The sequence below is a fragment of the Heterocephalus glaber genome, unplaced genomic scaffold (assembly GCF_053883595.1).
Source record: "Heterocephalus glaber isolate CG9 unplaced genomic scaffold, H.glaber_assembly_v1.0 deba00000331, whole genome shotgun sequence".
Lineage (NCBI taxonomy): Eukaryota > Metazoa > Chordata > Mammalia > Rodentia > Bathyergidae > Heterocephalus > Heterocephalus glaber.
The window spans coordinates 65,879,850-65,903,858 of NW_028258142.1; the positions used below are offsets into that span (position 1 = coordinate 65,879,850).

A 24,009-nucleotide genomic window follows, 5' to 3' on the forward strand; every position below is an offset into this window, starting at 1 on the left:
AAGGTTTCTGACTGTATGATAGGAGGGTACAAAAAGGAAATGGTGTTTATGAAGTAGAAAGATACACAGTAGCTCCCTCCTCCTCCTGTGGCTTTGTGTTCTGTGGTTTCAATTATCCATGGTCAGCTGTGGTCCCAGAATATTAAATGGAAAATTTCAGAAATTAAACAATAAATAAGCTTAAATAAATTTCATGTCATTCTGAGTAGTATGATAAAATCTTGCCTTGTTCTGCTCCCTCCTGCCTGGGCCCGGAGTGCTTTGCCATCTCCATCCTGGATGTGCTGCCCATGTTGGTCACTTAGTAGCTGGCTGCTGGTGTCCTACTGCTCGTGCTGAAGTAACCCTTGCTTTACTCACTGGCCCAGTGAACAGGAGTGTGGTGGTAGTATCTGGCAGCGCAGATATGCCCAAATGTGCCCAAGAGAAGCCATAAGGTGCTTCCTTTTAGTGAAAAGGTAAACATTGTGAACTTATTAATAAGACAAAGTCATGTGCTGAGATTGCTAAGATCTATCATAAGAAAATACTCTGAAATTGTGAAGAAAGAGAACTTCATGTTTGTTTTGCTGTCACACCTCTGACTAAATGTTAAGACCAGTGTGTGATGACTGCTTGGTTGGGATGGAAGAGATAAGAACTTGTGGAGTTTGATACTGTCCACAGTCTCAGGGTTCTTTTGCAGGTTGTGGAACAAACCTGCTATGGGTTGGGAGGGCGTGCTGCATCAAAATTGGGAAAACTTGGTTGATTTAAGTTCTTAAAGATTTGCTGTTTTTGATTGTTAGGGTTGGTGTGCTGTGCACATCTCTGCTCCCCCTTAGACATTGGCTAAGGTGTACAGTGTGGTGTTAGGGTGCACGTCTGACTGCTGCACAGCGTGATGTGCACACATGATGAAGGCGAGGTGTTCAGCATGTTGAGATCTAGCCCAGTGCTGCCGCCTGCCTCACAAACGCAAGGCCCCGAGTTCGATCCCTGGTATCAAAAAAATTAAACCAAAAAAACTAAAAAAAAAAAAAAGAAAGAAAATACAGTGTGCATATAGACACTTTACTCAAGCTAATGTATCTCATCCCTTCACCTCCTTCTCTTGTGAGAGGAGCCGCTGAAGTCTACTGCTTTAGCAGGAATCTCAAGTACAACACAATTTTATTACCTGTAGAGCTCCTGTAAGCCAGCTCTCTAGACTTGTTTACACTCTCTATCTGCTACTTTGCTATCCTTCAACCTGCATTTCTCCCAGCACTCCTTCCTTTTTAAATTGCCTTTGAGATCTTTGTTTTGGTTGGGTTTTTTTGACAGTCAGGCTGGCCTTGAACTCACTGTGTAGCCTAGGCTGACCTCAAACTTGTGATCCTCCTGCCTCCTGCTGGGATGACAGGTGTCCCCACCACACCAGGCCTTTGAGACTTTGACCCATGCAGAGATGCTCTGTGAAGGGAGCCCGTTACAGGCGCCCTTTTCATTTTCTTGTAGGCACTTCTTGATCTTTTTCTTGTTGCCTTTTTAATCTTAAACTTGAGTGACCACCTTTCAAAGATAGAAGGACCTTGCTTTCTTTCAAGCATAAAAGTTTTAGAAGAAAATCAAAGGTAAAAGGACTACTTACTGGTTTAGTATAACTGAAATGTGACTCACATTACTCAATTAAAAATTTTTTTTAAACTTAAAACATTCATAGAAACATATGAACTTCCATATGCCTTAACATAATTTAAATTTTTTTTTTGGTACCGGGGATCAAACTTGGGACCTTGCGCTTGGGAGGCAGGCGGCAGAACCACTGAGCTAAATCCCTGGCCCAACATAATTTAAATTTAATGCCTTAACATTTACCATGCTTACGTGTATGTTTGTATTTGCCTCTGTGTGTGTGTGGCAGTACTGAGGGTTGAACCCAGGACCTTCCCACTGAGCTCTTAACTCCAGCCCTCTTCCTTTTAAAAAAAAATTTATCTTATTTTTTAGTTTTTTTGGTACCAGGGATTGAACTCGGGACCTTGCGCTTTCAAGGCAGGTGGTGGAACCACTGAGCTAAATCCCTGGTCCCCACAGCCCTCTCCCTTTTGTGGCGGGCAGGGTCTCTAAATCACTTAAGTTTCCCAGACTGGGCTCCACGTATCCAAGGGCTCCTGCCCTTGGATAGCCGGAACGTTTTATGCTTTGGTACTTGAATTTACATTTTTAGGGACAAAAAAGGGACCCACCCTTCCTTCCTGCCTGCCTGCCTGCCTGCTTGCATAGTCATGATACTGTTGTTACTTAAAACCAGCAAGAAGTCTTTAATAGTATCGAATAGTCTTTTGAAATTTCTCCCATTTACTCCTTTAATTGCTTTTTCATTTTTGCATTGCATTTGGTTGTCATATATCTAAGTCTTAATCTTAGTGCCTCTCTTTCTTTTTCTTTTTAAATTATGCCATTGGTTTGTAAAAGACCATATCACTTGTCCAGTAAAATGTCCCCTACTCTGGATGTGTCTTACATGTATTTCCTGTAAGTTTTGAATTTAGATTTAAGGGTTGATTAGATTCAGCTTTCAATAGTTTGTGGTAAAAATACTTCATGGATGATATTGTGTCACATCTGTTACAGTCTGGTTGCTGTCCCATTTTTAGTGAAAAGCTGATCCTTGGTGACAGCCTTATCTCTCGGTTGAGAAGTTGCATAAAGTATGATCAATTCATGGTAATATGTGGAGAAAAAGGTCAGAAAGAAAAGAATGTTAGCATCTTACCTCTATTTTGGGATCAGGGTATATTGTTTTCATATTTTTGCTTTTTTATGTGTTTGAAGAATTTTTTTTGTGACAGGGTCTGGCAATGTAGTTCAGCCTGGCCTTGAACTCATTGTGTACTCTAGGCTGGCCTTCAATTCATGGCAATCTTCCTGCTCCAGCATCCGAAGTGCTGAGATTACAGGCATGCACCACCATGCCTGGGTGTGTTAAGATTTCTGCAGTGAATGTGTAGTGCGATAATAAGAGAAAAAACTTAATTTAGTTATTTAACTTGATTCTTTTGGGAGATTAAGGTTAAATTTGTTAGGTGTATGTGGGTGTGTTTGTATCTCATTAATAACGTAAGCATTTTTACACAATATGTTTTTTTGGCATAAAGGAAGGTATGTAAAGATAAATAAAAAACAAATTAGTCTTTATCACCATCTGTAAAAGTTGTCAGAAACGAAATGGAGTGACTTTTGTCAAACCCTACACCAACCAAAGAAGAGTAAGTCAAGGCAGGAGGTTCTGGAGGAGGGGAATTTCATGCCAATAACATGGGACAACAGTAATTATCAAGCAAGATTGCCAGAACCACAACCTTGTGCAAAGGCCACTGCAGCCTTAGAGAACAATTCTGCGAGGGCATCTGCCCAGCAACTGCCCATCCCAGCTTTGGACTACTGCTGTTTTTGTTACTGATTCTTGTAGTTGATGGTTATTGTTTCAAAATATGTCATTCTACTTATTTTGCCTTTAAAACTTCCCCTTCCTTAGCCTTAAATATGACAAGACTGTTCCTATTGAATGCTATGTCCAAATAAATTTATTAATCTTCGGAGAATCTCTTGTTAGATTGACACATCCAATCACAATTCACAAATTAAGGTCTAGCTGAAAGTAAATCTTAATTTATAACTACCTTGTATCACCTAAGTCATACCTACATTAATGTGGAAGTTTATCCATCGTTTTTTTTTTTTTTGATACTGGGGATCAAACTTGGGTCCTTCTGCTTGCAAGGCAGGTGGCGGAACCACTGAGCTAAATCCCTGGCCCACATACAGATTTTTTTGTTGTCATTATTCCTTAATACAGTGTAACAGTTTACATAGCATTTACATTGTATTTGATATTGTAAGCTAGACATGATTTAATGCATAGGGTAGGATGTGCATAGGTTACATGCACACACTTTGGCATTTTACATGACGTACTTGAGTATCTGCAGATTTTGGTATCTGTGGGGTCCTTCGTGAGAATACTGAGGCAGGACTATATAAGTAGTCTCAGTGGCAAAGGAAGTAGAGATGGCCTCACAGGAAGACCAACACATGTGGCAGTAACGGACCAGTCAAGATGTTGATGCCTTCCCTTTAAACACAGTGACTATATAGGTGTCCAGTAGACATTATTTTTGGTGACTTATGCATTGCCTTCTTAGTTGCTTTTCTGTGGTATTTGGGATGTCCTTTATAACTAGAGTTATCCTGAATGTTTGACAGTGTTTGCAAAATCCAGATTTAAAGGAACAAGTTTAGTTACATACATTTTAGCTTGTTAAGGACATGATTAGGAGGGTCACTCAGGCAGTGTGTTTATTTACACACTATCCTAAGTATCGCTGGGGCAGGTTGTCATTTCAAGCAGTTGATTCTTACATTGAAGAAATTTTATAAAATTATTCATATATTACCTGGTATAAAAATTAACAAAGCTATGCAATTTTTGGTCATACTGTATTTAAATAATTGGACTAGTTAGTGATTAAGAGAATCACTTGATAGTGTGGAGTGACAAATTTCTTAAGTGCCAATGAATTTGATAGTCCTTTATTTTGTATCTTATATTTTACATAGGAATATAGAGTGGGTTTTAATTACAGTGTTTCCTATTTAGTTTGTTTCTCTGTAAAGAAAGTTTACTTTTTTTTTTATAAAACTCTGGGGGAAGAAGAATCTCTTGGTCTTTTTTCTCCTGCTAAAACCCTTAGTAAAACAGAATCCTCAGATGATTTGTTTTTCTGAATCTTTTTAGTTTTTTCCTCTAGGACTTTATACAAATAAAAAGTTTTATAGGCAAATTAAGTTATTTAGTATGTAGGCTTGAAAGTTCCTTCTGATTGTAAAATGTACCCAAAGAAGAAATTTGGAAAAGTGAGTAGTATAAAGCAAATCAGTATCACTCAGTGGTGCCACCTAGAAAAAGCCAGTGTTGGCATTGTTACGTAGTTTGCTGTGTGCAAGCTGCATACTTACATTCTGTATTTTAGTTGGTATTGTGGTCATTTTCTCATTTGCCTCTACCAGTAGCCTTAGTTTTATAGATAGTATGAAAAATGTTTAGTTCAAGTTCTCCCCCAACGTCCATTTTCTTGTATTTCATTGTATCCTATCTAGATTATAGCAATTATATTTTCAATGTGGATCACCGATTTGTTTTAATAGAGTTAGTTATGTACATGCACATTTCATATTGTCTTGAACACATTGTTTTTCATATAATTGGGTATGTGCATATAATTTTATTTAAAGGCTACGGAATAGGACATATCAATTGATATTAAAATGTTGCAAATAAAATTCTCCCCTTCTGTGTAAAGAGAGTTTATCTCCCTTTGTTTTCAAGTGTGTGTCACTAAGATTGTTTAGATCAGAGTGAATAGTCTGTATCCAAATGACTCAAAAGCATGCCCTAGATGTTTAAGATAACTTTAGACAAAATGTCAGTAAGGCTGTGGTGCCCGAGGGTTGAGTTACCTTCTCCGTTCTTTACCTCTGGATAGAAGACATTCTTTAAGGTAGTAAGTAAAATTGTTCCTAGTGTCACATAATTTTAGAACTGGGAGGAGCCTTAGAGATCATTACCTGTTCTAAAATGAAAGGGGTGAGACTGGGCTGAAGAGGTTGAGTTGCCTGTCAGTCACCTCGTTTGGGAGTTTAACCCTCACATTCAGTGTTTTTAAAAAAGTCATAGTAAATCAGTAACAGCAGCTTGCCTCTCCTTGTCCCCAAAAGGTTTTTCAAAGGAATGAAGCAGTTGGTTTAACTTCTAAGTAGTGTTTTTTTTTTTTGGTACCGGGGATCGAACTCAGGACCTTTTGCTTGCGAGGCAGCTGGTGGAACCACTGAGCTAAATCCCCAGCCCTTTAAGTAGTTTCTTTTAAAGTGAAGGTGATGGGCTATATTTAACTATATGCCCAGAACAATACGGCACTATATAAAGTGGTCCAGAAGAAATGAAAGGTACAGTCCCTGCCTATTTAACTTCTAACTATGACTTTCTGTAGGTCCGTAGAACAGGAAAACTTACTAGTTTTAAATCACCACACTTTACTGTATTAAGTGGATTTCAGAATTTTTTCCACAATACATCCTGACACTGTTAATTGAAAATATAATACAGTATTAATAACAAGGGCAGTAAGCAGTTTAAGTAAAATTTTTAAGTATTAGAGGCTTAATGAAGTCTTGTTTTTGCATGAATATCAGGATCCACAGTTTTGTAATTATGTTAATGAAATTGTATAGATTATTTTAGTACTTTAGTAACTAGGTCCTTTGGATAGAAATAGAACTCATATGACTTTTTCAGAAAGAGACAGTCTGTCTATTTGCCCAGTGATAGTTGTACAATAATACCTGCCAGTAACCTACTGTGCCAAGCATTGTGCTATGCATGGCACAGCAGCGAATAAGACTTCAAAGATCCACTGTTTGCAGGGCTCCCTTACATTGCCTCTTTGATTTCAGTGCAGTATGGAAAAAGGCAAATGGGGTGACTCCATTTAAAAATTTGCGATGAAAATTTTTAGAGCTTTCTTGGATGTAAAATGTTTAAAATATTTCCTGTGTTTGATACTTCAGGAAATGTTTTGGAGACTAAGAGAAATACAATATCTATTTAAAAATCTTTTCAAATATTGCCAATTTGACTTTACTTTCATGTTTATTTAAGATTTATTTTAAAAAAGATGGCCTTTATAGTTAGGTGTCTTTTATTTTCAGCCCTTCAGCTCTTTAGTATTTTGCGGCACTGAGAATCAAACCCAGGGCCTTGGCATGCTAGGCAAGAACTCTACCATTGAGTTACACCCTCAGTCCCACCCCCACCCCCCCAGAACATGAAATCATTTGAAATTGTTTTTGGAATAGTTACTAGTGGGTGTTTTGCTTCCTATCTGGGCATATTTTTTTTTCTCCTGCCTCCTCCAAAGTAAAAAGTAAGTTCATTTTTAAATTAACCTGCATAAATCTGTCTTTAGGCTTTTCTTTAGCCAAGAGCAAAATGGCTGTAATTTTAACATCTCTCTTAAAAATGAGGGAGGATATACTGGTTTAATTCAGGCAGAGCTGTACCAGCTTTTTGGATTGCTTATAATTTTATGTTCGGGTGCAGAACCAAAGCCTAAAAGCTTAAAAACTTGTATTTGTAGTGTGTAACCACAGTAGACATAACCAACACCTACCAAATAGTATGAATGGATGAATGAATGAATGAGTAGGTCCCCCAAACTTAATTGAGAGACAGGAGCACTGGTGCTCTAGGGTGTAGTGTCTTCTGATAGAGGGATTTTTGACACTGGTTTGAAGACCATTGGAGAATTCTGGTATTTTCAGTAATGCAGTGAGAGCATACTGTAAGAGTAACAATTGTAGACTGACTTCTTAGATTGAAACTTGGAAAATACTTTTTTAAGAAGTGGCAATAATGATGTTTACTGTGGAGATTTTGTGGATGATGGTCAGGAATGAAAATGAAAAGTCAGTACACCTCATTTCTAAGTCTGCCACCTGAAGAAATTTTACCACTGTTGGCCATTTGGTAATATCTATGTGTGCAGAGATCAAAATATTAATAAAATTGCTGCTACATTCATATAATTTTGATTTTGTGATTCCAGTTAATTGTTTTTCTCTTTTGTTTTTAAAACTCATAGGCCCCTTCACAGATGTAGTCACTACAAATCTTAAATTGCGAAATCCATCAGACAGAAAAGTGTGTTTCAAAGTGAAGACTACAGCACCTCGCCGGTACTGTGTGAGGCCCAACAGTGGAATTATTGACCCAGGGTCGACGGTGACTGTTTCAGGTAGCAATTCATGTCCTGAACTTAGAGTTTTGAATTTTGACATTTTAGGACCATGTCTAATTTGGTTTATCTAATAGTGTTTCATCTGGAGGGAAGGGAATACTTTTTGTTCTGACTTTGCCTTTAAAGATGTTCTTACACTAAAGCTATCTTACTGTAATGTGCACAGTTCAGAGAAAATTTCTCAACTTCCTGTTTTGTGTTGGAGGTTTGTATGGTTAATTTGTAAGTAATTGTTAATTTAAAACTTTGTATCTAGTTCTTCTTACAGCTCAGTGCATTCTCTGCCTTTATTATTTTGTCTTTTTTTTTTTGGTACTGGGGATCGAACTCGGGTCCTTCCGCTTGCGAGGCAGCTGGCGGAACCACTGAGCTAAATCCCCGGCCCTATTATTTTGTCTTTGACAATACCATTTTTAGGATTAGATCTGTTGTGTATTACATGAAACTTGAGAAATTTTTCCTGGGTTCTAATTCTTTTGCTTACAAAAGTATGGTGCTTTTTTGCTTATGTCAAAGCAAATGAATCTTGATGCCTGTTACTGTAAATGCCCAGTGTCTTGCACTTGAAAATTTTTAAAAAATGGTACTGGAGATTGAACTGAGCTGCATGCCCAATCTTTTTATATATATTTATTTTGAGACTGTTCCTTATTTCAGTTGCCCAGGTTGGGCTCAAACTTGAGATTCCCCTACCTCAGCATCCCAGAGAGCTGGAATTGCAGGCGTGGGCCACCACGCCCAGGAAAACCTTTATTTTTATTATTCCCTTATGTGTTTACTTATACTGTAGTTGAAGGTATGCTTGTTTCCTGCCAGATATGAATCACTCACTCTTGCTGTAAAATCAGTGCTGGTGTCAGTAGCTTCCTTTCCTTTCTCAGACAGCCCTCAGGCTTCCCAAGAGCGTACCCCTTAGTAGTCTTCTGACACAGCTGAGAAGTGGGAAACCAGTATGAGGATGCGTGTGGCCTCTAGGAGAACCTCTCTTTGTAGCAGTCCTTCTCAGGTCCCACTGTGTTGTAGTAACACAGGGAGCAGGAACACGCAAGGATTCATCCTCTCCAGGAGTGCTCTGCCACTGAGCTATACCCCAGTGTTTTTAAACTTTTTGATTTTGAGATAGTTCTGGCTAAGTTGCCCAGGCTGGCCTCAAGCTTGTGGTCCTCCTGCCTCAACCTCCTGAGTAGTTGGGATTGTGGGCGTGCACCACCATGCCTGGTTTTGTCATTGTTTTTGTCCACAAATTTTTGTTTCATGGTGATGAGCCTATAGCAATTACTCAGTAAAAGGTGTTTGTATTTTGCTTTGTGTATCCCAAGGTCTTTATCTTGTGTTTTTTCTGCTGCTGTGTATTTGCCCCTTTGAAATTTTTTTTTTGGTACTGGGGATCAAACTCGGGACCTTGCGCTTGTGAGGCAGGCACAGTGCCACTGAGGTAAATCCTGGCCCTGAAAATTTTTTTTAGGGAGTTAACCACTTAGAAGTCCAACTATTTAAAAACAGGGTGACCAAAAAATTGCAATTTTTGTTAATTTTCATAAGATAAATATAACAAGAAATATAAAAATGACAATTTTATCAAGTTTATTCAATACAAAAATGGACTGGTTGAAATGACTCCTGCCCGAGTGGTGCTCGGGGTAAGCTGCTAAGTGGTTAATAGACTTCTCAAACGTACCTTACAGATAAGATTTTGAGTAATCGATATTTCTTGCATTTGCTTAATTGCATTTGTTTTTTTGAAAGTGTTGACCAGAGTTCAGAGATAATTAAATGTTAGTAGGGAAATAATTTCTATACCATATGCATAAGTTTAATAATTGCTTGTTTATTCCTTAGATTTATGTCTGTAAATTTAGCATGACTTATTACCACATTGAACCCTAACAAAGCCTCTTAGAGGCTCCTGAAATTCTTAAATGCTTAGAAAAAATTATTTGAACTTGGGCCGGGGATTTAGCTCAGTAGTTCTGCCACCTGCCTTGCAAGTGGAAGGTCCCGAGTTTGATCCCGGTACCAAAAAAATTTATTTGGACTCTAAATTCTCCATATTGAAAGATTATATGATTTTCTTTGATGCTTTTTTCTTAGAATAAAATTTAAAAAGTAGATAAATTCTTCTTGAGTAGTTTATTTAAATCCATTTTAGAAAAGGTAATTATATTAAAATAATATGACAGAGGGTTCTTAAGTCACTAAGTATTTCTCCTGTAAGTATCTCAGTTTAGTTAAAATTATCACTAGGTACTAAAATGAAGCATAAATTCATTTTATAAATTTTTTTGGGGGGGTTACGGGGGATTGAACTCCGGTCCTTGCGCTAGTGGGGCAGGTGGTGGGACCATTGAGCTAAATCCCTGGCCTTATAAGTTGTTTTAAGGAGTCATTGTTGGCAAAGGTGTGAAAATTTTCACAAACTAAATTTAGAGGAGGCAGTTGTAGATTCATATTTATCTTTAAGTACCCATTTGTTAATTTGTGGATTGTTAAAAGACTTAGCGAGTCAGAGAAGTGAATGATTTAAAAATAATAGGAATTCATAAAGTTGATTGTAGAACTTTAGTGTAAATAATGTAGTATGTGGTATCTTGAACTCATCGTGGTTTTTAAAAACTTGTGTGTTAGGTAATGGGAATGATAAACTTGCGGATGACAATATAACATGTCCTTCTTATTTAGTAATGTTACAGCCCTTTGATTATGATCCAAATGAAAAGAGCAAACACAAGTTTATGGTACAGACGATTTTTGCTCCACCAAACACTTCGGATATGGAAGCAGTGGTAAGTGTAGAAGTTGAACAGATTTTATTTTGGGGAATGTAGTTTGAACTGTGGGTTTTGTTTAACTCCTAACAGGAAAACTCAAGTTTTTAAAATGTAAGAAAAAAACCTGTGGGCTGCCAGTGTGATTTCATCAGATTTTGACTGGAGGTGTAGGGGCATCTAAAGGTTCTGTGCATTAGTGAATGACAGTGGCAGGGCGACCACCACAGAGTGCTGCGGTGTGCTCTGGCCTGGCCACACACGCTCCCCAGTGTCCCACGCCACACTTACGTCTCACTTGTCCCTTCAGGTGAGACCTGTTTGCCATGCTCCTGCCTTCTTTTTTTTTTTTGATACCGGGGCTCGAACTCAGATCCTTGTGCTTGTGAGGCAGGCGCTGGAACCACTGAGCTAAATCTCCGGCCATGTTCCTGCCTTCTGTGTTGTGTCTCACATTGCTTTGTTTGCTTTTAGTGGAAAGAGGCAAAACCTGATGAATTAATGGATTCTAAATTGAGATGTGTATTTGAAATGCCGAATGAAAATGATAAATTGGTAAGTAGAAATTGGAAGTTGTTGAATATTGAATTCTGTTTTTGGCCTTAGGGAGTGTACGATATAGCCCTCTTAATGAGACTTAAGTTAAAAAAAAACTTAATGTGCTTTTTTTCATTTTATAACATTTTGTTTGTTTAAGAAGAAAGAATTCATTTGTTAGATCCAAGTTGCAGGATGGGGAAAACCTAATTCTTCCAAATTTTGTTAAGCCACTTGAAACTTTTTAAAAGGGAGGTTAAAAAAACAACATATACCTAAATATAGCTAGAACAGAGATAAGCTGCATTTTGGCAACTGTATATTGACAGTCTGGGAAGAGAAGGTTTAATTTACACGAATGAGCAGCTTATTCCAGATTTAGCCTTTCCCAAATACTTTGCTTATTACTGTTTTTTTTCATCAGAATCCATGTGATTTTTGTTATTAAATAATTTATTGTTGCTTATCGATTAGTGAGAGGCAAGTAAAGTTTGAGGGACTGAGAACAGCTAGATGTGTTTAGTTAGAATAATAACAGTAATAAAAACCAAACCAGTAGTCTGTAAATGTATGGGGGGCCTCTAGTCACTTTTTCTGTCTCCTTTCTGGATTGCAAATTTGCATTTTTTTTCCTGTGGTTTGTAGGAGGGACTAGAAAGTTAAGTTTTTTGTTTTTTTGTGTGTAAGTTAATACAGTAATTTAGATAAATACCATTGGCACAGTTTGATGCAGACAATCTGACGTGAGTTTTGCTTTGATTTGGGGATCATTTGTTCTGTCTGAAAATATGCGGACTAAATACACATGCTCAGTTATTGTGTTACATTTTCAGGAAAGGTGAAGTGAAAAAGCTCCAGAGTGGTATGGTAATTAGGTGTTAACCAAATTAGTGAATTTTTAAAATGCCCCTTTTAAGGGATGTGAGTCATTTGCCAAAAATAAAAAATGTGGCATGGTTAATGCTTCCCGTTTGGAGTTTGTTTATGTTCTGTTTCATCTTGGCTGCTAGGAAAGTAATAGTTTGCATAGCTTTTCTTATTTGAACAAAAATAAACCATAATAAAAAATTGTCTGAATTGACTTGTTATAAAAAAATACTTTTAGGAAAAAAAATACGTTTAGATGTTTTCTTACTTAGTTGGCTAATTTTTTAAAATAAGAATTTAATAAACTGCCTTATATCTGGGCTTCCACCGTGCTGTGGATGTAAGGCAGTTTGAGGCTGGCTGCGGTGGCGCCTGCCTATAATCCCAGTTCTGGGGAGCTGAGGCAGAAGGGCTGCTGCAAGTTCAAGGCCAGTCTGAACTACAAAGTGAGATCCTGTCTCAGGGGAAAAAAAGTTTGAGATTGTAGCTGGAATCCAGGGTTAACGCTGTTACGAGTAGCTCTGGCTGCTTTAGAGCACAACAGAAGGCTAGGGGATGATACAGCGTGCAGCAGAGCCAGCCTCTCCATTCCAAAAAAGAGAGGGGCGGGGTGCTGTGGTCATGCAGGGGTTCACTTGGGGTCTGCTTGGGAACTTGGAGCACAAGCCCAGGGCTATGTGTAACTTCCGAGTGCTCCAGAGTCTTGAACTAGCATCAGAATGCATTTTCACTAACCAAGCTGCTTGGATTTGTGGTAGAAATTGTAATTAAGCTGTAGAAAATCTCTGCTAAAGATCATGATTTTTTTTAAACAAAAAATTATTTTCCAAGTCTGGGCATTAGATGACACCTAGAAAAAAAAGCAGGAAGAGTAAGTACAATAACCCTGTTCATGGTTATTATTTCATCAAACCCCAGGGCTTTATGTCTCACATACTATTTTAAGGCAAGTACGTAAGTTCATCTGTAACTTGCCATATATCTTTCAAAGGCCTTAAAAAAGAAAGAATTTTAACGTTAATACTATTAGTTGTGCCTTTCAAAGTTTTATGTATTATTAATATCAAACTATCCAGGCAGCATTCAGATTTATCTCACAAATGAATTTCATTAAATTTTGATGGATTATTACAGTTTGTTTGAATTGAGATTGAGATAAAAAATTCTCTTTTTTGTTTTGTTTTGTTATTTGGAGATAGGGTCTTGCTGCGACTCCCAGGCTGGTCTTGAGCTCCTGGGCTCAAGGGACCCTTCCCTCTCAGCCTTCCGAGTAGCTGGGCCAGGAGGTGTACATCACCGTAGTGCCTGCCTTGTTTCTTTCTTTCTTTTTTTTTTTTAAACTAATGGTCCATTTTTACTATGATGTTTTGATCTTTTTTTGGTACTGGGGATTGAACTCGGGTCCTTGCGCTTGCGCAGCAGGCGACGAAACCACTGAGCTAAGTCTCCAACCCTCACTCTGTATATTGTTAAAGCTCATGGGTTTAAATGAACATTTGAGTTTCAGCTCCTTGTTTTATTATCATTGGTGCTCAGATTGAATTAGGAGATTCTTCAGGTTGGATCTTGAATCCTCTTGTCCCTAGTAGTCTTTGCTACCTTTTTTTTGGTACTGGGGATTGAACTCGGGACCTTGCGCTTGGAAGGCAAGTGGCAGAACCACTGAGCTAAATCCCTGGCCTTAACTTTCTTAATACCTAATATGCCAAGATTTTTCAAGGCCCAGATCTGTTTTTGTTGTTCTGTTTTGTGTTTTGAGACAGGGTTTCACAATGTAGTCTAGGCTGACCCTGAACTACATGGCCCCCTCTGCCCTCAAATTCGCAGCAATCTCCTGCCTCAGGCTCTCAAGTGCTGAGATCACAGGCCTGTGTCACCATGCCTGGCTTCAGGCCCAGATCTGGAATCAAGCATTTCTTCAAGGAGCTCTGGGGCATTTTTGTGGGAGATGTTATTTCAAAAACACAATCGGTACTAGGGTAAAGATTGACTTTTTCTTTCCTGGTACCAGGGATTGAACTCGGAACCTTGTGCTTGCAAGGCAAGCATGGCACCATTGAACTACATCCCCGGCCCCCAAAGATTGACTTTTAATTTTGTCAGAAGTTCTGTCAAACCTTGGCTGAGATTAGAGTGGAGACCCATTTGTTATTTGAAAGTGCTTTGGAAAGGTGACATTTTAATGATAAAATTGTGTCCAGTGCACATAGAGTTACAGTGGACCCTTGACTTATAAACTCAATTCCTGAGGGTTGCTTTTAACCCAAGTTGGTCAGTGAAGGCTCAGGCTCCTCGACACAGCCTTCAAAGTCTCTCTGTTGTACACAGGCAGATCCCAGTGTCCTTAGAGAGACATTGATCGGCCCATTCAATGAACCCCTCATAGGAAAGGATGTTGTAACGTTCCATCCAGAGCTCTTTAGGGTTAAGTATACCTGAGACCATCCGGAAGCACAAACCACCGGCATTCAGATCTTAAGACTTTGGTTGTAAATTAAAACTAAAATTCTGGTCATAACCCAAGTTGTTCGTATGTCAGGCTAGTTGTAACTTGAGGATACACTGTATACAGATCGTTTTATTCTTACAAATATTGCATTTATGGGTAGGAAATGCTTTTGAAGATCTTGGATAACTTAGAGCATGCACAATCAAACAGTGGTTCTGGGAAGAGTAGAGCCAGCTGAACAGTACACACACACAGTTTAACTTGTGATTGTAATTTTTGATGGCTGTTCATTTCAGTGTTTGGAGTTCACAGTTCAAGTTTTGCATATAAAATGACACTTTTCCAGTATTTCCTTTCAAATTTATATAATTCAAATATACAAAAATTGTATCTATAATGTACAAGTTAGATGTAGACTTAATATATTCAGAAGAGTTGTTAAAATACAACTGTAAGCTAGGCGTGTTGGCACACACCTGAAATCTGATCATTCAGGAGGCTGAGGCAGAAGGATTGCCTGAGTTTGAGGCTAGCCTGGGCTACATAGCGAGACTGTCTCAAAAAATGAAGGCGAAAATCAAAACAAAACAGAACCAAAAACAAAAAATCCCCAACCAAACAGCTGTATTTTATTTATTTATTTTTTGGTACTGGGGATCAAACTCAAGACCTTGTGGTTGAGAGGCAGGAGGCGGAACCACTGAGCTAAATCCCCAGCCCAACATCTGTATTTTTTAAGGCAGTATTTCCCAAATTGTATTGTATTGGAAGAGTTAGGAAAAACATGGAAAACAATGTGTCTTCTGGAAAGAATCACATTGTGTATTTACAAGCTGAAAGCTGTGACATCTGCATTTAAAGAAGTATGCTTAAACTAGCATTTAAAAAGCTTAATATAACGGAATTCTCCTGGAGTATCTAACATTCTGAAAAACATACTTTAAAAAATACTATTCTGTTTGAAGGATCACCATGAGCTCAAGGCCAATCTGGGCTACATAGTGAGTTCAAGGCCAGCCTGATCTATGTAGTGAGATACCCTGCCTCAGCAAAAGCCCCCCCCGCAACCAAAACAAAACTCTTCTGTGTGCACTCTTGTGGAGGTGTGAACCTGTGGGTGCTGCAAGGAATGTTTATGATGAGAAGATGTGCTTCAGTCAGGTCGTCTCCGCAGGCTCAGTGCCATTGCGGTCCTCAGTTCATTCATGGCTTCCTGTCCAGCATCAGTTCAGTCCTGCCTTTGTGCACAAAGTGGAGTCTTTGTGATGGTGTAGAATTTGTGTAAGAATGTTTGTGTTTATTTATAACAATTAAAGATAAAACTTTTGTAACTATGTATGAGGTGTGATGGAAATATATGGCAAATGTTTAAATTAAAAGATTTATTACAGGAAAAAGACACGTTGCCATTAATCATTCTCAAAAGACTCTCCTGTGCCTTGAGCACACTGATCCCATCATCCCTTCCACTTTCCCGGGCATTCTGGAACAGGCCTCTTCTGTGAACGTTTTTGAAATGGGATCAGAGTACAGTAAGTGCTGCTGCCAGGGGGCCATCCACCGAAAAGGCAGGCTCATAAAAACTTCCGTGTGTCCCCATCCGCCTTATTCACTAGATCTGGCACTGTGCAACTGGCTTTTCCCCAATGTCAAAATGATTATGAAAGACAAAAGTTTTAAATGAATTAAGGACATCGAGGCAGCCACGGCAGCACAACTAAAGACACTCAGGAAAGAGGACTTCCAGAACGGCCTTCGAAAGCAGCAAGGATAATGGGATAAGGTGTGTTGTTTGTTTCTTCAGCCATGCTAGGACCTTAACCCAGGGCCTTTTAGATGCTAGGCAAGGCCTCTACCACTGACCACACTCCCAAGCTTGGTTTATTTATTAGTATGTTGTAATAAGTATATCATCAAAATTCAGTTTGTAGGTGAAAACTTACAGCGTGATACATGTAGCTGTCTGGATGGCACACGTACAGTAGTTGGTATTCAGCCATGTGCAGTGTTTGGAGCAGTGGTAGGTCCTGTACACATTTACATTATTATTATTTTTGTTTCCGTATGTGTACATTGTGAAATAATTGCCACTGTGGAGCTAATTAACATATCCATCACCTCACTTAGTTACTAGGTTTTTGGGTACTACTTAAAGAATTGGTCATCAGAATTTGATCTTTATAGTCAGCCTGGAAACATTTGGTAATTAGAGCAGTTAGATTTCACAGTAGATGTTTTCTTCCCAAACATGGACAGACGTCAGATGTAGGTGATTTTTTGATTTAATGTTTCTTAGGTAAAACCACCCCACCCACCCCTCACTGTCCTGCCCCACCATGTCTTCCATACCCCGCAACAGAATGTGCAGGCATTTAAGTACTGTAGATTAAGTATACCACACTTGTTTGAGGATCTTTATTTTTAGATAAACTGTTAGTTCTTAGGCATTCACATGTTCTTAAAACAGTGGGAAAAGAATGTTACTACTTATGTTGTTGGTTTCTTTAGAATTTTAGGACTGTGTCATTGAATACATAAGAAAATGATAAAAATTTTGTGATCATCTTGTATGATATTAAAAGGAGGCAGCTTTAGAAGTATAATGGTTTAGTCCATGTTTTTAGCTTTATTTATTTATTTATTTATTTATTTATTTATTTATTTATTTATTTATTTATTTTTTGGTACTGGGGATCGAACTCAGGTCCTTGCCCCTTGCGCAGCAGACGGCGAAACCACTGAGCTAAATCCCCAGCCCAATTTAGTTTTATATTTTAAAGAAGTTATTTTTTAAGTTAGTTCAAATTTATTTTATTCATCTATCATTTCACGGTAGGCTTCTTTTGGGGAAAAAGCTTTTTGGTTTGGATCATAGATGGATGACTAAGGAAATCCAGGAACCCATTAGACTATAGGGAGGTACTATTAATTTTTCCTGGACAGCAGGAATAGATGAATACTGTCCTCAGCTACACTGATAGTGTAGTTGTCTTTGCCCTGGGGAGCAGCAGTGCGTCTGTGTGCCTGTCGCTGTCTGCAATGGAGCTGTAGTGAAGGCTAGGACCACAGAACCACTTGGGGTGTTTGCTGGGTGCGTGACAGTGCATGGCAGGCAATGCTGGTGTGCTGGCTGTTGTAGGAGATGGACTTCTCAGGGTTTGACATAACCAGCTTTGTATGACAGATGGTGTCCGATGAGTGATGGTGGTTGTTTTTAGGACTGAGTGGTTGAGAAATTTTTGAGGCTTGACAAGCTCTCTGCTTGACATTTTTTAGATTTCTTGAATGTATTGCATTTCCTTTATGCCTTGTAGCTAACCTCTGATGGTGATGTATTTTCCAGAAAAAAATACTAATTTGTTTTGGGGAAAGCTACAAAGGCTGTAAAGAACAGGGATTTCAGGGATATAAATTTTTATGGTTAAAATATACATTTCCTATTGAGACAAAGAATAGATAATGTATTTTAAAGTCTGTTCTCACCTTTTTGTACAATATTTTTATCTGTACCAAAGGAATTTGAAAAGATAGGAAGAGAATTATGGAATTAATAGTAAGCTAACCAGAAGGTTATATGAGTCTTTGAATTCATTTATTGGTCTGGTATTTGTGTGTGTGAGCATGTGTGTGTGGTTATGTTTGTATGTGTGTGTTTTTCAGTGTAAGAGGTTTACAGAGCATTACATTTTGAATTTCAAAGGGTAAAAGTTCAAGTTGAATGTTATCAAAAGTAAGAAAACATGAATATATTCATTTAATAAATGAACATAATGCAAATAGACCATAGCTAATTTTATTTGGGAAATATAAAAAATTAGTTCAGAAACATTTTTGTTTTAATAAAGCTATTATTCATTAATACTGTTTCTTATGCATAATGCATATTTATAGAGTTAAATGTGACTGCATTAGAGCCTAATGCTGTCTGTGTTAGGCATTCCCAGTGTCACACAGGAGGAATCAGTCAGATGTGAATCTGAGCATGTGTTTCCATCCGCGCCATCTCAGGGTGTAACTCCACCAGGGACAGCTCCGCCCGTCAGCTTGGTGAACAGAGCCAGCAACACAGCTGCAGCACCCGCCACTCATCCCAGGACGAGCGAAGCCAGGAAACTCAGTGTGCTGGCACAGGAGAAGCAGAAGGTTTGTCACAGGGAGCTGACAGACTTAGGGCTCTCCCAGGGCCACCGCTAAGTTCCTGTAGAGACCTAGCAGAGAGTGGTATTGATTTTACGTTAGGTAGATTTTCCAAGTGTATTTAAAATTACAGTAGAAATTCAAAGCACTTAAAAATCATGCACACAGATGATTCTGTTCTAAAAAAACCTAATACTTAGGAGGAGCATAGTAGTGAGCAGGACAAAAGCAAGTGAACGTTAAGTTAGTGAAATGAGATTTGGGAGCATACGCTGTTGGAGCTGGCAGACCCTGCTCTTCAGACAAGTGTTGGTGTTTATAGAAAAAAAGGTAAATTATGCTTTACATTTTATTGTCAAATACGGATGTGAGAACCTCCCTGTAACTGCTATTGTTGATTATATACAAACCCCCGGTGGAGGAGAATTTATAGCTGAAGCCCTAAAAAAGGTCATAATGTAATTTGTTAATTTTGTGTGTGCGTGTGTATGTATATGAATGTGTGTGTTCTTAATATTCACTCAAGTAAAATGCTGCTCCACCAGTAAGGTAACTGATTTTTTTTTTTTTTGTTATTGGAATGGATATACCTTTTTTTACTTATTTGGGTTATGAAAATACTTGCATACCAATAAGGCTTTAAAAATATAATTCTTTAGGGCCGGGGATTTAGCTTAGTGGTTATGCCACCTGCCTTGAAAGCACAAGGTCCCGAGTTCGATCCCCGATACCAAAAAAAAAAAAAGTAAAAATATAATTCTTTAAATAGCCTTTTTGTGTGTGTGATTTGGAGTTACTTACTTCTAGGAATCATGGGATTAGAGAAACAGTAAAATGGATGCTTAAAGTAGGAAAGTGTTTCAGGGAACTTTGGTTTTCACAGGACTCCTTTTTTTTTGGTATCGTGGATCGAACTCGGTACCTTGTGCTTTCAAGGCAGGCACCAGAACCACTGAGCTAAATCCCCAGGCCAACTTTGTTTTTTATATATTGTCTCTTAATTCACAGGGTAAAACTTCAGTTCTGACAGTTCATCCTGTAGGTCTTGCCTTTGGCCTTACCCCTTTGTACACAGCGATGTCCCTTTCTCACAGGAGTCAGAAGATTGTAGCTCCCTGTTTATGCCTTTTACGCCTGTGTTCAGCCCAGGGCATCCTTGAAAACTTGCTCCGCCAAGTGTTCCGCCTGATTCCCTCTTTCTGATTACCTCCAGTAGAATTACTTGTAATACTGAGATTAGAACTCTGATGGTTGTTGAAAATGAATAGAGACATACAGTACATACATTAAGTAAAATAGTGGGATACTGTGTGTACAGCATGTGATGTGTTGTTTTACCTTAATTTACACACACACACAGCCTTGATCTTTCAGCTTATTTTAAGTTGCAGTGTTAAATATAAATTAAGATAATTTCACCACTTACCAGTTTTTTATGAGTCACAGTGTGTTGAGTCCTGGATTGCTTGTTTCGTGGTTCTCAGAACAGCCAGTCTCCTGGATTGGTCTGAAGCAGTTCTCAAGGACCAGGCTCTTTCCTCCCCAGGGGAGCTCCTGGGGGGGGAAGTGTGTGCTCAGTCACAGCTGCTCAGTGCTTCCCGCCAGGCTCTTCGGATCGTCCCCATGAATAACTTGCCCTTCCCTATCTTAGTTCCCAGCTAAGTGAGGTTACATGTGTTACACATTCAGTGTTCATAAATAGATTACTTTCCATCTGCTGTAGATGTTAACTGGTTTGTAGGGGGCTTAAATGGCCTGTGTTCTGTGTAACTTTTAATGACACACAACATATGTGACTCACTTTTGAAGTGTGTTTAATCCTCACTATGTATCCTTTGGATTCTAGCCTTAATGTTTTATGCTCTACAAATGGAGATTTTCTTTTTGTTATAAAGCCAGTGTAACTTCATTAAGAAAAACTTGAATATAAAAAAATTATTTCTACCACTAGAAGAAGATATTCATTGATTCCTTATTTAAAATTGCAAAGAATGGGAAGCTACCATCCAACTTCTAACAAATGTTAATAGTTTAAATAACTTTAATAAAGGATAAAATACACTTATTTAATGACATTGTATCCTTTAAAATGATAATTAAAGGAAATGCATGTACATCAGTAAAACAAGGCAGTATTATATAGGCTGATTTTATAAAATGCATTTGGAAAAATTGGAAGATAATGTAAATAATTTTGTTGTGTTAATGAGGTAACAGGTGATAATTTCCTCTTACAATTTTAAATTTGTGAGAATTTCAAAATTTGAAAATTGAGTTATGAAGAGCTTGATGATTCTTTGCTTTTTTTCTCCTTGTTGGCCTTATTTATGTCTTCTTAATTGGTCAGCTTTCTGACATGAGTATGATTTTCCCTCCATTCTTAGCCAAAACCTGAAGCTCTTTAGTTGCCACCTTATTGAACAGTGCTTTCTTCACCTTGTTGTCAGACATTGGACTTGTGCGGGTTGGTGTGATGGTGTTCAGGCATGCTCAGAAAATCATTTTAAGTAAACCTAGTTACTAGTAAGGAACAGAGTAGAGGAAAGAATGTTGGCAGTGAGCAAAATCTGTATGCACCAGTTTTTTAGTAGTAGAGGTAGTTGGAAACTGGGAGAAGAGGGTGAAGAACAAAAAAACTAAGAAGAACTCAGAAAACACTGAACTAGGTTTCTTCAAACCCCTCTGGCCCGTCCCGTGATGCCTGAAGAAAAACTGAAAAGTGCACACAGATCCAGTGTATAGTGTTGTACATGAGAACTTCATTGTAACATTAAATTTTACAAGTATTTAGGCATACTGATAAAACTACGTTGTCTTTATAAGAAACCCTGGTTTTGCCCCTTGAACAAAGACTTTTCTTACATGTGAATGAATACTGTGGAATGCATGCTTTTGTAAATGCCTTTGCTGGCAGTTTATGTCTGAATAAAGTAGGTTTTATGTCTTTATCTAAAACTGTGTGTGTGTGTGTGTGCACGCGCGCGCACTGGGGCTCTAACCCAGGGCCTCGTGTGCTAGGCAAATGCTTTAACTGAGCAACAGCCTCAGCCCTCTAGATTTTTTAACAATTAAACATCTCATTAAAATAAACAAATACTTATGCACTGATGCTGTTATGGTGGGTGGTGGCATAAAGGCTGCTGAGAGGAAGGGTATTGAGGCATTTAGGGCCATGTACTGCCATAGATCCTTAACTTGGTTAATGATGCTGGTAAGAATGAAAAATTTTCACTTCTCCATAGTTTAAAAGTATCTTAAGTACTGCTTAAGTAGAATTCCATAATGAATCACATCCGTAAAAGAAAACAATATTACTAAGGATTTAAAGGAATCTTAAGATTAGCCTTCTGATCCCCAGCCTCTTCTTTTGTTGGAGTGGTATGTTAGTGTCACTGTCTCCCTTTAAATAGTTGTGTGTGCTTCAGTTCTTTTTCCATTAATAGAAGTTAGGTGTTTTTTTTTAAAAATGTTTTTTCTTAGTTCCTAATTTCATCTGGAATGATTATGATAACATTCCCCTGCCTCCCTCCCCATCCTCATTTGAATTGCAGAATCAGCACTGAAAATGACCTTCATATTTGGATTTTGGTTGGCATCAGTCATCCAGCATACTTTAATTGAATAACTACTATTGGCCAAAGTGCTGAGTTTAGGGAAAATACAAGGAGAAATGGTTCTTGCTCTCCCAGCCTTTGAGGTATTATAGGAAAGAACTTCAGAGATACATTATTATGGTATATAATAAATGCTCTGGTAAGGTAAGTGCTAAGGATTATGGGAGTAGAGGAGGTAGTGGGCTGCCTATTGATTTACCTAACTGGTGACATTTACTGATTTAGTTCTTTTAAAATTGTTTGCAGATGACCGTAATTTGGTATTAAAAAAAAAAATCTTATCAATGAAATTGAAAAATTTTCAAGGTTTTTTTTTTTTAATTTTGAAAAGAAGGAAGTAGAATTCAGAGTTTTGTTTAAAATCTGTAAGATTTGGTTAGTTTAAAAGTTCCCAATGTCTTTGTAATGCAGAACGATATGGAACCTAGCAAAGCTGTCCCGCTGAATGCATCTAAACAAGACGGACCCATGCCAAAACCGCACAGTGTTTCACTCAGTGATACTGAGACGCGGAAGCTCATGGAAGAGTGTAAAAGACTTCAGGGAGAAATGATGAAGCTGTCAGAAGAAAATCGACACCTGAGAGTAAGTTCTGCTGGTGGACACTAAGTCAGTTGGAACAAAGGTGTGAGACCTGTATTATTAAGCCACTTCGCGAGCATTTCTGCTGTTCCTCTATGGTTAGCTCCTTCTCCTTTTCCCACTTGGATTGTGTCCTGGCCTCTGCCCATGTCCCATCCTCTTTAACAGTCTTACTGTGGCTTCTGGTGGCCCACGGATTTCTCTCCTTAGCAGACATCTTAAAGAATTCGTGGAGTGGCCTGTGACATTGCTTACTTCCTCCCTTGTTTCTGCTGTCCTTTATGTTCTGTGTCCCAGTCACAGTGAGTCACCTACCACTGTGCTGTCATTTAGTGTCACTAGTCTGTGGAGCTGTTGAGCACTTGAAAAGTGATTAGTTCAAATTGAGATGTGCTATGAGTGTGAAATACACACCAGAGTTGGAGACTTAATACCAAAAAAGGTAAACTGTCTTTTTTATATTGTTACATATTTAAATCATATGTTGGGTAGATTGGGTTGAATAAATATATTACAATTAATTTTGTCAATTTATTTTTACTCTTTCAGTTTGCTATTAAACACATAAAATCACACATATGGCTCGCATTTGCTGCCCATGTTGTGTTTGTGTTGTAGTGTGTTGAACTAGAATACCCGAGAAGCAGCTCCTTTGTCACTCCTCTTGCTTCGGCATGAGCTCTCCTCACTGTATCTCCAAGGCCTTGGACCTGTCCTTCTGTACCGCACAGTGTGCACACTTTTCACTATCTAATTCTTGTCTTTTTTGTATTTTTTCAATGTAGTTTTCTCTCCCTTCAAAACAAAAAAAATTGTCTTGGACTGTTGTTCATTTGTGTTCATGAGTGTCTGCTACCTCCTACCACTTTCCCTGTCAGGAGGCTTTCTCCCTGGAGTGTGCAGTCCTCAGGGGCAGGGCTTTACTGTCTGCATCCATGTACGGCCAAGAGCAGTGACTCATGTTCTGTTGAACGCTGGACGTCTGCTGGAGGGACTGACATGGATCTATATATATTTGAGGCTTCTGCATAATTTGCTAGTAATGAGTACTTACTTCGTTCAGTACCTGAGTACTTTCACATTACATTTTAGACTTTAAAGCCTTCACTTCATCTAGCCTCTGCATCTGAGTCACCCAGTGAGCCTTTAAACACAGACGGCTAGGTCCAGCCCAGACCCAGAGATGGTTTTAAAGTTCTAAAGTGTTTGTAATGTATGGCTGGGGCTGAGACTCATTG

The 24,009-nt window shown here is 38.4% G+C and overlaps 1 protein-coding gene across 2 annotated transcripts in view; it reads left to right on the forward strand.

Annotated features, from left to right (window-relative positions):
• Nucleotides 1–24,009, forward strand: part of Vapa (VAMP associated protein A) — a 32,653-nt gene that overhangs the window by 6,156 nt on the left and 2,488 nt on the right. The window contains exons 2-6 of one of the 2 annotated variants that reach the window (XM_004853238.4): nt 7,665–7,817; nt 10,500–10,603; nt 11,060–11,140; nt 18,447–18,581; nt 22,601–22,774. In XM_004853238.4, coding sequence (XP_004853295.1) covers nt 7,665–7,817; nt 10,500–10,603; nt 11,060–11,140; nt 18,447–18,581; nt 22,601–22,774 — 647 coding nt within the window. The remainder of the gene's footprint in view (nt 1–7,664; nt 7,818–10,499; nt 10,604–11,059; nt 11,141–18,446; nt 18,582–22,600; nt 22,775–24,009) is intronic. The other variant, XM_004853239.4, reaches the window with a different exon arrangement.